At 41.8% G+C, this 14,695-nt stretch overlaps 1 protein-coding gene across 2 annotated transcripts in view; it reads left to right on the top strand.

Moving 5' to 3' along the window:
- The window catches only part of NFKB1 (nuclear factor kappa B subunit 1), a 57,565-nt gene extending 44,893 nt beyond the window's left edge, over positions 1-12,672 (top strand). Inside the window, exons 16-24 of one of the 2 annotated variants that reach the window (XM_039550788.1) lie at positions 2,733-2,847; positions 4,854-5,055; positions 6,730-6,899; positions 7,708-7,810; positions 8,723-8,844; positions 9,676-9,742; positions 10,067-10,239; positions 10,374-10,551; positions 12,165-12,672. In XM_039550788.1, the coding sequence (XP_039406722.1) occupies positions 2,733-2,847; positions 4,854-5,055; positions 6,730-6,899; positions 7,708-7,810; positions 8,723-8,844; positions 9,676-9,742; positions 10,067-10,239; positions 10,374-10,551; positions 12,165-12,352 (1,318 nt within the window). In that variant the 3' untranslated portion in view covers positions 12,353-12,672. Of the gene's footprint in view, positions 1-2,732; positions 2,848-4,853; positions 5,056-6,729; positions 6,900-7,707; positions 7,811-8,722; positions 8,845-9,675; positions 9,743-10,066; positions 10,552-12,164 lie in introns of those variants that run through there. The other variant, XM_039550789.1, reaches the window with a different exon arrangement.
- The last annotated feature ends 2,023 nt before the right edge of the window (positions 12,673-14,695 follow it).

The following is a 14,695-nucleotide window of genomic DNA, read 5'->3' as shown; positions in this document are numbered from 1 at the left end:
CTTCATAGGATGCTTCAAGTAAGAGATTCACCAGGAGATGTAGAAACAATAGCTGGAGGGTCCATACTGCATTTCTCCCACTGACACCAGGTTCTTCCCAGAGGACATTATTTTGCTCTTGCTTATGTCTGTGCTGAACTGTTGTCTTCCAAGGGATTGCATAGATGTTCGTGGCAGACTTGGCCGCTAATATTTGCACATCAGTCCTTCAATAATGTGAGTTGAAGTGGAAATCCACTTTGTTCCTCTACAGCCATGCAGATTCTGTGGAACTCAGAGTGAAGTACTGTGAGGAACTAATGATCAGTAGTTATTTAAAATGAAATTCAGCAGAAGCATCTCTAAGCACAGGCAAAGATAATCTCTTGAATAAGCAAGTGACACTATCACATCGTCACTTTTTAGCTGGCAGGCGCTGTGCAATCACCTGCATTTCCTTAAATTGTAGTGTTTTGAACAGTAGAAGCCATACAGCCTCAAGGTGTCCAGGTAGAAAGAAAATTTCACATGACCAAGACCTGTATCTCACTGTTCAATTATTCTGAGATAGGTTACTGCTTTCACTCCATTTTCAGTGAAAATAGGTCTCAGATTACAGATAAGAGGACTGCACAATCAGAGAGAGCTACTTTACTAGCTTAGCTTTCCAACTGGAAACCTAATGTCTGCTTTGAGATAAGCAAGAATGTGAACGAGGTGGGAGCTAGCAACAAAATCTGCAAGCACTATGAAAAGCACAGCTTCTGTGTTTAAAAAAAAAGGGGGGGGGGCTAGTCTTGAGCAAGTAGGACCTGCCTTTAAATATCAATAAGGTGCTCCTCAGTTTTGGACTTGCAGGGCATTTTAACTAAGTTACAATACTTCTTAGAATGATGGTAAACAGTTGTTTTCTTCCTGAATCAAGAAGTACCTGCGAGTATGTGAGGCTCAAGTTCACGCTGCCTTTCTCCTGAGATGGATTTATTCTGTGAGCATGTCATAAATCTGTATTACTTCAAAACTTTTTTACAAAGCAAAGCTTTGGTGATTGTTTTCCAGCTCTCTCTTAGGGGAGAAGGAAAAGGTCAAAATTAATTAATAAATTGCCCCAATTTTCACTTTAATCATTAAAATTATATGGCAACTAAAAAGTTTTTGAGTAAGCCTTTAAAAAATGTTGCTGTCAACTATTTATGGCTTTGAGACAGAACCCAGCAATCTGTGATGAGTGTATATTTACTGCTGCTGACACTCAGTAACACTGGCTGTGACTGTATTTATACCAGTACCACTGATCTGTAGGTATCTGATGGCTCTACAGTGGTGCTCAAATGCATTTTTTCACGTAGGAATGTTTAAGAAATGGAACTGACCTTTCATGGTCTAGTCAGCAGCATCACATATAATGGTAGGGTAAAATTAAAATACTTGCTGCTGAAAAGAGAACTAAAAGCAGTAGAAGAACAAATGTGTTTCTGCAGTGAGATTCGGAAATAAAATGTCAGCATGATACAGAGCATAATAAAAAGCATCTGTCAGAGCAGAGGAACAGCTGTTTTTCCAGTAATGGTGAGACTGTTCGAACAGCACAGGAGAGTTGAAGGAAGCAAGGTGCCATAGTACTTCCAGTGGCAGTGTATAGAATCAAAAACACCCTTTAAGGATGAGTTTGGTTGGTAAGTTACTTTTTGTTTTTCTTTTTTAAAAATATCTTCTGGCTTTCACTGCTCTCCATCTCAATTTCAAGATGACTCCTTGCCTTAAATGGCACAGAACTTCTTTTTATTTTTCTGACAAAAGTATGACTCTGAGACTATTCAGGTATTTCTAAAGTGGCATAACAGACACACCACATGTCCCGTGTTGATTATTTTGTGTCAGCAGCAACTTGCTAAAAAGATGAGTCTAGAAGGTGGCCAGCATCGGCTAAGGAAGTGCTTGGCAGGATGTGTTTCAAAACAAAGGGCATGATTTTCAAATGAAATCTCAATGGAACAAGGCAAATGGAACTCTGTGGGACAGGGGGGATGGGAATCACAACCTGCTTTTTTCCTGGTGCCATGCTGCACGTCCAGCTGCTCAGGCTGGTGGTGTAGGACCTGCCTCTGGAGAAAAGCACAGGAAGGGCCATTGCATTAACACAGCAGAAGTAAAGTGTCTTGCTGTGCAGTCACTCATGTCTCAAAACAGGTGCTTTTTTGGCATGATGCCCCTGGCCACTGCTTGCGGGTCCTGTGGTTGTTAGTCATTGGGCCTGAGTCCTTAGTCATTTTGCTGTTTGAAAACGAAATAAAGAAAAACCCACAGATCTGGGGAAACCCCCAAGGGAAAATCTGCTTCGGTGGCAGAGAGGCCTGTGGAAATTCTGCAGGAAGGTTTTGACAGTAAGAAGTGTTTATCTGCTGCATAATTCAAAATATGAAAAAAGAGCAAACCAGGAGAGAATCTGAGGGTTTCTGAAATAATTGTGCCACACATTTTGTCTATTAGCCTAGTAGTGAAGTTATGCTGAGGGCCAACAAAAGCCATCCTGAGTTTGCTTTTGTGATTGAAGGGTTAAGCAGTTACCTTCTGGCCTGCTTTTTTTAATGCTGGGATTCATTTTAGGTGTTGGTACTTAGCGCTGGAATCATTACCTCTAACAGTCAAATGTTTATATCAGAATATAGTCAGATCTACAGCAAAGCCTTAACATTTTTGTAATAAATTTGACAACAGTGTGAAATTGTTAATCTGTTCTTTGTTTGTTTCAGTGTCCTTCATTTAGCAATTATCCACCTTCATACTGACCTGGTGAAAAACCTCTTGGAAGTGATGCCCGATTTGAATTACAAGGACATAATTAACATGAGAAATGACCTCTATCAGGTGCGCAGTTGTGGGGGTGTAAGTGTTGCTGATTGTTCAGCTGGTAGAGAAGAAATTGTACAACTTGCTGTCTGTGGGAAGAGATCAGACTGATGCAAAGAAGTTTAGAAACAAGGATATATTGGAAGGTGGTGGAGGAAAGAGAGCATGTTTTCACTGGTTTAGTCCATAACTCTGCTTGATGTTAACAGAAGTGTTTCCATGGGTTAAGTGTTGAACAGGCCAAAAAGAGTCAATTCTTCAGTTCATGCTTCAGCATTTGGCTTCTCTGTTACTAAGCCAGAGGTATGGATTACCGTGTGCCAACTCTGGGCTCTTCTGACCTTTCTGACATTGGTTAACTTGGGATCATGAGTCAGTTCCTGTGTCATCAGTAATCTGTAGGCACATACCTGTGAGCACATGTGGAAGCCATAATAATCTATGCCCTTGCTACTGCCCAGATTGCATTTGTGCCCATCACATGAGCACCAAGATTTCCCTTTCATTTCTGCAGTAACTGAGAAAAGCCCATCCCCTTGTCTTTTACCTAGGAGGAAAAGAACTGCCAGGCACAATTCTGTCTCCTCAACTTTAGTTTGGCCTGTTTGTATTGTAACTCAGGTTTTAAAAAGAGTAGTGGGAACCTGCCTGGAGAAGAATCTCTTAAAGGGATTGTGTACACCATTCAGCAGCACACTGACACTTGTGTCATTTGTTTTGCTGTGAACAGTAAAGGCAGGTTTAAATTTTGTACAGGTAGTCCCAGAAGGTTTATTTTGACTTCTTTGTTTTCCTTCACATTTTTATGTTCATATAAAGCAAGTTTGAAATGTGGAGGCTGCTGAAAGTAAGCAGAAGATTCTGAATTGAATTCTCTGCCCTGTGTTTAACAGAAACAGGAAGCAAAGCTGTGCTCCACACAGGAAATAAATCCCTGACTATCAGAACCTCTACAGCTCTTCCTACCTTCAACTTAAACCTTAAGCCATTGATGGAGGAGAATGTAGGCTTGGGCTAGAATTTTCCTTCTCTACTGATATTCTGAAAGCTGACATATACCTTATAGATGCAGTAGTTAATTGCAAATGTGTTGACAGATCTATTGACAAACACAAGCTTATTGTGCAGAGCTGGAATTAGTCTTTTTAAGTCCTCCATTAATATAATGACCTAGAAATGGAATCTTACTCAATTTTTAAATTATTTTAGTATTGGAAATACGATTCCCCAGAGCTCACTAGAATGCTTACTGTTTAAACACATGCATTTCTGAGTATGGTCTGTGTGATGCTGCTCAGAAGCAAGACTGACAAGAATGCAGTATGCAACCAACCTTTGGAAGGTCCCAAAACCTCTCAGCCTGAGAGTTGCTCAGTGCTGCAGGTGCGCAGAAATGGGCAATGTGCAGGATCAGCTACTTCAACACACACTGCATAAATGCACAGTTGTTCTGCAGTTTGACAAATGCACAGAACTGCAGAATTTTCTTCTTTTCTGTGCAGCCATTTTGAGGGATAAGGAACTCCTATGCCCATGGCTGCAAATCTCTGATTCGGGAGCAAAATAAGAGCATTGCTAAATGAGATTCATTGCTAAAGGCAGGTCTGAGCAGGACCTGGAAAGCAAATGTGCTCCCACTGTGGTAGGAACATGGCAATGGGGCAGCTGGAAGCAGGGTTACAGTGTGTGGGGGCCACAGGGATTATCTCATTTCCCGAGTACCTCGCACTGCAATGCTCAAATAGCCAGGTCAGTGCCCTGGCTTACAGAGTAGCCAACATCTTTGTTCCTCCCAAAGTCCAACTGCTGACAGTGGCAAGGCAGCTTTTATTTCCAGTAAGTAGAAACCCTATTTGTAGTGTTCAGTAGAAAAGAATGTACACATATGCAAGCTTTTATTTTCTGTTGGCTTTGGAGTGGTGTAACATCTTCTCACACTAGGAGCTTTTATGGGTTTCAGAGATTTCTGCAGAAATGATGTAATTGTGGCTTATCTTCTCATGGCTTGCTTCTGTCACTTGCAGACCCCCCTGCACCTGGCAGTAATCACAAAGCAGGCAAAGGTGGTGGAAGACTTGCTGAAGGCTGGAGCAGATGTCAGCCTTCTGGATCGCCACGGCAATTCTGTCTTACATTTAGCTGCTACTGAAGGAGATGACAAGATTCTGAGTCTACTCCTCAAGCATGAGAGGGTATCTCCGATGGTCAACCTTCCCAATGGAGAAGGTATGGAAAGATAATGGCTGTATTTTACACTGACCTACTAGACAAACACACCTTAATGCCTGCCAACACCATGTTTCTACACAGGTAGATACAGACCTTGAAAATAACATCTTTCCCCATTTTGCATATGCTGTCCTTCATTTTTATATGCCTGCAGGCACAGATGAGAGACCACAGATGTGTCAGCTTTCTAATTATACAGAACAGAAAGATTGGTAATGGTCACGTGGCACAGTATGGATTTGAATTTTTGTCACTGTACATTCTCTTCAATGTCTCAGAACCTCAAGCACTGTGTTCGCCTTGTTCCTTATGCCACCATTGTGTTTTTTAAAAAATCCCCCCAGAAGAAAATGTTTCCTCCTGTCTAGCGAATGAAATCCCCTTAGTTTCTGGACTAGTATTTAGTTTTGTATCTGGTACTTTGTGACCATGCAGAATTAGAGCCTGTAAAATAACCACAGACAGTTCTTCCATTTTTCAGTGCACAGGAGACTTCGATTTAGTACTCCTGCTCTAATAGATTGTAAAATATCTGACCTAAAATTGTCATTGTGGATTCAAAAAACCTCCTCAGAGAGAGAGGGGATTTTTTGGTTGGTTGGGTTTTGGTTGGTTTGTTGGTTTTTAAAAGAAAAGGTTTTACTATTATCTTTCTGGCGCAGGTATTCCTGAGGTGTCAGGTCACTGTGACCTTACAGCAGGATGATACTAAAATACACCACTTACTCCCCAGACCACTTTCTAGAAGAGGTGTTCAGTAGCGGATGGGGCCAGTGTGGGGTACCTACATGTTTAGTATCAAGATGCAGATTTTATTTTTAACGCTACTCTCTTGAGGCAAAGAGATGCTCTTGGTGAGCTCTGTAGTTCCTGCCTTCTGTTCCACCTTGTAATCTTGATTTTTTTTTTTCTTATATGGTTTTGACTCTCCAAGTTCCAATTTATGCACAAAGAACATATTTATTAACACCATTTTCTTCATCCTGAGCCTCTACCTGGAGTACTCCCTTAGGGTCTGGGGCCCCCAGCAAAAATAAGAAGGACATGGGCTTGTTGGAGCAGGGCCAGAGGAGGCCATGAAGATGCTCAGAGGGCTGGAGCACCTCTCCTCTGCAGACAGGCTGGGAGAGCTGGGGCTGTTCAGCCTGGAGAAGAGAAGGCTCTGGGGAGACCTTACAGCACCTTCCAGTACCTGAAGAGGGGGCCTAAAGGACAGCTGGAGAGGTGTTTTACAAGGACATGTAGGGATAGGACAAGGTAGAATGGCTTTAAACTGACAGAGGGTAGGTTTAGATTAGGTATAAGGAAGAAATGCCTCACTGTGAGGATGATGAGACACTGGAACAAGTTGCCCAGAGAAGCTGTGGATGCCCCATTCCTGAAAGTAGGTTCAAGGCCAGGTTGGATGGGGCTTTGAGCAGCTTGGTCTGGTGGAAGGTGTCCCTGCCCACGACAGGTGGGTGGAACTAGATGATCTTTCCAACCCAAACAATTCTATGATTCTATCATCTTTTAGTGTATAAGCAGGCAAAATATGTTACTTCTGCTCAGGTAAGTACAGTAACCGTAACTCATTTTAGAAGTCTCTCACTTCAAAACCCATTACTCTGATATTTCTGAATTATAAAAATATTAACGCACATGATGGTGGATGGATTTTGTTTTGTGTAGGTCTCAGTGCAATTCACATGGCGGTGATGGCAAATAGCATGTCCTGCCTCAAACAGCTGATTGCTGCTGGAGTTAATGTCAATGCTCAGGAACAAAAATCTGGACGAACTGCATTGCATTTGGCTGTTGAACAAGAGAACATCCCTTTGGCAGGCTGCCTTTTGCTTGAGGTAAGGGCAGAATTTCTTTCTCCCAGGTCCTTTCAATTACAAATTTAAAAGCTGTTGACAATCCTTGAGTGCTTCAGAAAAGCGGGAGTAAGGGGGGGAGGTTCCTGTTTATTGACTAGATTACTTGAACTGGTATAATGGCAAAATTACTAGTAATGTTACTGTTTTGTTCAGCATTGCTGGTGAATCTTTTGCCCAAGTTGAGGAATGTAGAGTTTGTGACCCTAACCTGACTGCATGTGCCATGTATAATTTGTACTGAGTAATCCTGGCAGGCACTGTAGTTACTCATGAACATGTTCATCTCTTCTTCTGTGTGAAGTAGAACATATACAGGGATGTACATAGAGATGCAGTTGTGTAATCTATAAATATTTGTCTCATCTCTAACACCTCGATCCTGGTATCCTTAATTCTACACGCCCTAGCTGGCTGCAGTAGCTTTCGTCAGTGTTCATGCATGGATGTGCCACCAGCCTGGCTGCCCTTCTGATGAGCAGCAGCAAGGCAGGATTCTGTGCACACCACTCAGGTCATGGGCAGAACTTTTACAGGGAATGCACAGTGGCTTTTATCTACCTGACCATTTGGATATATACATCTAACACTGGAGCACACAACCCACCATATGCATGCAGACAGTTGTAGTTACTTTCTAATTCCTTCTTTTCAGGCAGCAATTAGAGTTTTTATGCAACCAGGCATGGAATGGTGCTTACTCACACAGTAGCATTGTTTGTGCTGACATGAGCCTCTGCAGCTGCATTGTACAGATTTCTTTTCTTTTTGCCATTCAATAAAAACTTAGGGTGATGCAGATGTGGACAGTACTACATATGATGGGACAACTCCACTTCACATAGCAGCTGGAAGGGGCTCAACAAAATTGGCAGCAGTTCTCAAAGCAGCAGGTATGGAAATAGATCTTTGCTGTAGAGTTTACTTTCACAGTGACAATTCAAGTTAGAAGGCTGCAAGCTGGAGAGAATGTGCCAGTGAACTTGTTTAATGGATGGAGGAAGTCAGATGTTAAAAGCACGAAGGTCTGAATTTCCTCAGAAAGTCCTGCTCTGAGATGCTATACTAATCACTCTTCAGCACCATCTAATGGCTAGAAAGGCAAATTATGTTGGTCCAAAAAAATCTCTGGAGGACTTTGGGAAGTTCTTTGATTCTTTTGTAGCTTTTATAGCTGAAGAAGTGGAGAAGAGACTTTTATATATATCTGGGATAAGTGTTGGACTGCTTTAGGAACAAAAAAGCAAAAAAAACACCCCATCACTGAAGCATGAGCTTGTAAGTGTCTCCTATTTGCTGTCACTGTGGAAGAATTAGGTTGGAGTATTTGTTGGAACTTTGTCAATTGTATTTAAACCTGATTTTTCTCATTTGAAATGGAAGCCCAAGCCTCCCATTGCTGAGGCTGTCTGCTTGGTCTTTTAAAAACACCCCCACTTTCTCTGACACTAAAAAGCAGCACCACACCATCACCTCATCACATTCGTGCTGTGCTGTGTGAGGCAGGATGGGACTGGAAGTCAGTTGATACAACCAGAGCTCTTTCTTTGCACCCTAATGCTCTGCTTGTCATTTTCCCCCCCTTTTTATAATGGAGAGTAGCATTATACAGAGATGTGACAGCATTTAAATGTAATTGATAAACAGTGCTACTTGCTAGCTTAGTATCAAATATCATTTAGCTGGAATAGCTAAATTAGCTGATTTGCCATTCAGTACATAGAATGCCTATTTTAAATATCGTTGAGAAGCAACTTGAAGCCCTTTCTTTGATTTCCCCCCCCCACCCCCCACTTGTTCTTCAGGTGCAAATCCTCACATTGAGAACTTTGAGCCATTGTTTGATCTAGATGATGTGAAAGATGATCAAGATGATGAAGGGATTGTGCCTGGAACAACACCACTGGATATGGCAGCCAATTGTGAGGTATGGGGTCTGCTTTTTCTTTCAGTTTTTTGTTGGTTTTTTTCTAATTATAAAGGACAGCTCAGCTCTCTCAGCCAGCTCCTTTCACTGCATCCACAATTATTTCAATTAATTCAACTAATTTGCCATCAAAAATTAGGCTAATTCAGCCATAAAACTCCCCTGATGAAACAGCACTGGAAGAAAGCTACAGAGTAATGCTGCTGAACAGAAATGACCAAGCAGTTCTTCAAGTAGTTGCAGTACAGTCTTCAGTGTGGGAAAGTATTTAGCTGGGTGGGCAGCTTGTGTTTGAAGGCTCACTCTCCAGTGGGTTTCTTTGCTGAGTGTTCTTCAGAATTGCAGCCTGTGTGTGATGGGAAGATGCACTCCTGTGTTCTCCCCCAACAGTGATTAAGCTGATTACTGTGCATTTGGTTTGGTGTGAGTGTAAAGGACAAGCAGTCAGCATCTCTAATCATCTGGAGCTGGGGAGTGGTACCAGCCTTAGGTGAAAATCTAACCCAGGCTTCATTTTAAATGACTAGTTGCAGGCAGGCAGCAACTCCTTGCTTAGCCACTGCTTCTGCCATTTATTTACTGCCAAGGCTTCCTCTGTGTCTTGAAAATAGTTGCCAGGTGACACAGCTTAAGGTAAAGGGAGATTAACTTCTCAAGATTTTTCGCTAAAGTTTAGCACAGGTTTTCTACAGTATCCTGAGTCATACTGAACCTGGGAGAGGAAAAAAATGCTGATTTACAGATGGAATTAGGGCTTTATACCACACTGCTGAGACTTAAAGGACACTAACCAGGTTTCTGCTAAATACTGACTTTAACGTATTCTCTTAGGTGTATGACATATTGAATGGCAAACCCTACGAGTCAGCAGAGGTTTTGGAGGACTTACTGACACAAGGTAACACCTATAAAGAATTGACAATATCCCTCTAGTAATTGAGTACTGAAACTGTAGTGGTGAGAAGACATTGTCCTGCAATAGCTTGTAACTGAGCTGGTGAGAGAGAAGAGGTGCCCTCCCACCCCCTCACTCACAGAATGAGCATGATTCCCTTAAGAGGTCTCAAGGACATGGAGTACATTTTCAGTATTGCAGCAAGACATTTGTAAATGCTGGGATTGGACTCTGAAACAGTCTTCAGTTTGGCTTTGTTTCTGCTTTAAAATGAATTGGTGCATGATTTGTATAAATAATAAATTAATATATTTCTCTGTTCCCCAGGACATTTGAGAGAGCTGAGTGAGAGTTCCAAGATGCAGCTTTACAAGCTATTGGAATTGCCTGATCCGACCAAAAACTGGTCCACCCTAGCACAAAAACTGGGTCTTGGCATACTTAATAATGCCTTCAGGTTGAGTCCTTCCCCATCAAAAACTCTGCTGGATAACTATGAGGTAATGTGCTATAACAAGTTACAAAGAACATTCAGACATGCAGAGAACCTTGTCCTCCTGCACGGTGAGACAGTGCAGCCCTGCAGTTTTAGCCAGCCTGGATGATGCTGAGCATCTGATGTCTGCTCTTGCAGGTTTCTGGTGGTACAGTTCAGGAGCTCATCACTGCTTTGAGACAGATGGATCACACAGAAGCCATAGAAGTAATTCAGGAAGCACTATCCAGCTCACGCAGACTTTCTCCCCTGGAGGACAGTACAGCAAAAGCTCTTCCCTCATCATCATCGCTCACCTTTGCAAATGGAGAGACAGGTAAAATTGACAGCAAAATATGAAGAGATTTATTTAGGACTTTTTTTCAGTTCTCCCTCCCCACTCTATTTAGGACTGCTGATAGATTGCATACCTTCTTGCACACACTGCTTCACCTGCTTACTGGTTTCAGAAATATTTTATGGCAGCATGACCCCTCTCATCACAGACAGCTGCTAGGCCTAGGAGAGGGAAAATGGACCACTTGAATCAGCATACCTGCATCATGGTATTCATTATACTGCTGCCTTCTGCTAAAACCAGACATCTGCCATTTGCTAATGGTGATGTACTGGGAATGTAGGCAATTACCTCCTAGGCATGTACAAGTGCCATTAGCTTTTGACTTTTTTTCGCCCCTCATTGCTGGATAATGAAAAATGTTTTGGGCTCCTAAACTTCTCAGTAAGACTTTGGTATTAAATTTCTCCTTCCACAGTGTTCTGTAGGCAGAGAAATTGGGGATGGCTTAGGTTACACAGGACTCAAGCAGTCCTGTGGCCAACTACCTGCTCAGAGTAGGGCCAGTGGAACATTACATGAGGTTTCCCATGTTACATCCAGTTGAGTTCTGAGCATCCTCAGTGCTGGAGGTCCTACAGTGTTTTTGGGCAGGGAACTCTACTAAGAGAAAAAGAGAGATTGTGAGAAGTTTGTCATCAGGGATGTTCAGTCATTGCCTGGCCAGGTTTAGTAAAAAAGACCTTTGTTTTTTCCTGTTCAAACACCAGTAGTGCTGCTTGTACCCTAATGTGGATCCTTACACCCTGTAAAAAAATACTGTAGTTATTTCTGGAAAGAAAAAAGAAACGTCCCAGTCACTCCATTCTGGTCTAACATTGCCAGTTTATTCTCTATAGAAAACTGGTCAGTCATGGAATAAACCTTCACACCCACCCAGAAGTGTGCTTATACACATATTGCCCCTTTAGATTCATTGTGAAGGGTAAGAGGTGTTCTGCTCCTTTGCAACATGAATGCAGGGCATCACATTGTTTATTTTAAGATGTTTGTTTAGATAAACAAGACTTACCTCTTAAGATGCCACCACTGCTTTAGTCACACTGATCCCACAGCATACCTTCAGCTCGGATACTGACCTCTTCCAGTCAGGCACTCCTTCTGTGGATCCTTCACAGGTGAAAGATGCTGCTGACTTGTTCCTATTTTGGGGTCACTTACTGCATGCAACTCTTCAAGTATTTGTCTCAGAAAGAAATCTCTAAGTTGACATAACATGAATTAAAAGTTTTAGGAGCCTCATCCTGGAGCTGTACACTTGCACAGTGTGACTCTGAGAACCTTCTGCCCTGCAACTGCCATAGCCAGACAGAGTCCTGACCAGAGTGCAGTGACACCATTAGCGTCAGCAGAGCACCAGGCTTCTCATCCCATCAAGCTCCAGCTGCAAGTTGATCTCTGCCAGCAGTACATCAGATCACATGCTTTGGTGGCCTGGAAACATTCAGCACAGCTTTTCCTATTATAATACCTCATGTTATTTTCCTATAGAAGAGCTTTAATCCTGTTGGTTTGTATTCCTTAGGCTTTTCTTAAAGCAACCTTGCTCAAGCCACACAAATGATAATGTTTCCCTTTTCTCTGTCCCTCAGCTGAGCTCTGTAATAGCAGATTTCAAGACCCTGAAAGCACATGTGACAGCGGTGTGGAGACCTCCTTCCGCAAGCTGAGTTTCACTTATTCAGACTCTCTGAACAGCAAGTCCTCACTAACACTTGGCAAAATGGCCCTGGGCTATGGACATGACAGTTCAGGGCATAGCAATTATATAGCTGAGTAGTGATGTTCAATTAGCAATATGCAGTTGCAGGAACAAATGCCACATTTCAAATTACATCAGCGTCATCCTGGCCAGAGGGAAGTGAACTCACAACCAAAAGTGCACTGGAAGAATCCCACCTGAACCAATGGCAACTGCAGCACGTGACTTCTAGCCATTGCTTCCTTCAATTGTATTCATTTACAAGCCATTTACAAGCCATTTACAATAAGCAGGGCTCCACTGCTGCATTAATACACAGGACTGGACGCTATGAAAGACTGACTGTTTTCCTGGTCTGGGAGGATTTTCTTTTACAGATGAAAAAGAAATTTGTAATGCATAATACAAACTTACTTACTAAAGAGGTTAAGCACATAGAACAATCGGAGGATACAGTTTCTAGCTGCTCTCTTCATAATTGTTGCAGCACAGTTGCATGAAACCAGCTCATAAAGTAGCTGGCAAAGAAAAATCATGACTTTAATCACAACAGTGACAACTCAGAGAAAAAAGAGAACCCGAAAAGAATCTTGTATATTTCAAATAATGTATTTAAACTTAACTTTGGTGCCTCTTATCCAAAAATATTTTCAAGTTTGGCATTTTCCTACTTGTAAATAGTTTTTTATATCTGTTCCTTTTGAAAAATCGTGCTTTTTAAATGCTTATTTTTATTTTACTTTTATAATAAAACCCCAAAATTAATTCTCCTGTCTGTGCCTGCTGTGATTTTTACATTACCTTTCAAGTAGAGTTACTGAAAATTTAGCCTATCAGGCATTGATACAAGATCATGCTGCTTTCCAAGCACTAAAATAAATGAAGGGTTGCAAGCCACCTGTCTTAAAGCTAAAGTATCTTTTATGGTGGGAGAGCAGGACCATCAGCTACTGCTGAGCAGCTGTGCTTTGGGATTAAAGCCTCTGCCTTGTTTTAGTTCTCATCCTTAAGGCAACAGCGAATCATTTACACTGAAACCAACTCTTTAGTGTCTCAGCAAATCTCTGACAAAGCCCAGAGGAGAACTATCTAGAAACTCCTGTAGTAACTGTGCTCATGAGCAGTGTTTCTTCTGGTCTGACATCAAATCTGAGATGGTGAGTGTACTGTTACTGATGTTGGCCCAACTGAACAGAACAGGCACCAGAGTTCATGATGAAAAAAGCAAAGAGCAGCAGCATTGGCACTCATAGCCAGTTTTTGTGGGACAAAGATGGAGCATTGACAGGGTGGTTCTTGGCTCAGCTCAGTCTTCAGTAACCTGGGTGTCACTCCTGAGAAAATGAATCAAGATAAACCTTGAGAATGCTTAATGTTTAGAGCAGTAGTTGCTGTAATGAATTAAACAATGAGTAATGAACTTGTGAACTAATTTTATATCCAGCTGAATTACTGAGAATGTTAATTGCTTCCAGAGAAGACGAATTATAGTAAAAATGCCATTCTTTCTTTCAGTTCTTGTATGTATAACCCACATCTAAGCAGTGTCTAACACATATAGATTTTTGTTCAATTAATGTACTTCTCCGGTGTTCTCTTTGTATTCCAACAGTAATAGAAACAGGCAAAGGTTCTCATATTCCAGGGGTAGAGGGGCTTTTTGAGCCCTAGTAGAGCTGCTGTCCAAGTAAAACACACCTTCTGCTTCCACAGAATTTCCAGCACAGCTCAGCGGGCTGGCGGAGATTTTAACTGGGGTTTCTACAATCCTGCAGGACACCAGGGCACCCTGGCTGTTTATTCATACCTTTTAGCTTTAGTTCTGACCAGCTCTGCTTTTAAACCACCAGAAGACACCTGGATCTGTATTTCCTTAAAGCACTTCATGACCAGATGTTGCATAATAGCTGTTTATCAGGTTAGTGATCATACACAGCAGGTCCCCTAGGTCCTGTGTATTGAAGTGCTTTAAATGGCAGTCTGGCAGCTTCTCAGTCTCAGTGTACTTAATAAAAAAGGCTTTAGTCCTTTTAGGTTTTTTTCCCTTTGTTTAGAGATAGAAAAATACTAATTTTAAAAGTATTCTCAGTAATTCAAAATGGAACACTAAATTTTTACAGTTGAGTCACGTAACAGGACAACTTTTCCTACCTGCATTAACCTTCTGCATCTTAAGTATGTGTTGCAGGCAAGCCACACAGTGTGTTAGAACAGGCAAGAGTAGGAGAACATACCAACAAGTGTAGGACACACTACAGAAAGTGGCAAGACACCTACTAAGAGACATTTGTGTATGGCAGAGCAAACCCGTTTACTGCAAGCAGCTCAGTTAGAAGAAAATGTTAGAACACACAGCTTTACTCTTTTTGCTTGACCTTTTTTCATAGTAGTAATGGTCATCCTGTACAATGATTCTTGCAC

The sequence above is a fragment of the Corvus cornix genome, chromosome 4 (genome assembly GCF_000738735.6).
Source record: "Corvus cornix cornix isolate S_Up_H32 chromosome 4, ASM73873v5, whole genome shotgun sequence".
NCBI classification, from domain to species: Eukaryota; Metazoa; Chordata; class Aves; order Passeriformes; family Corvidae; genus Corvus; species Corvus cornix.
This window is presented reverse-complemented; position numbering and strand designations above follow the sequence as displayed.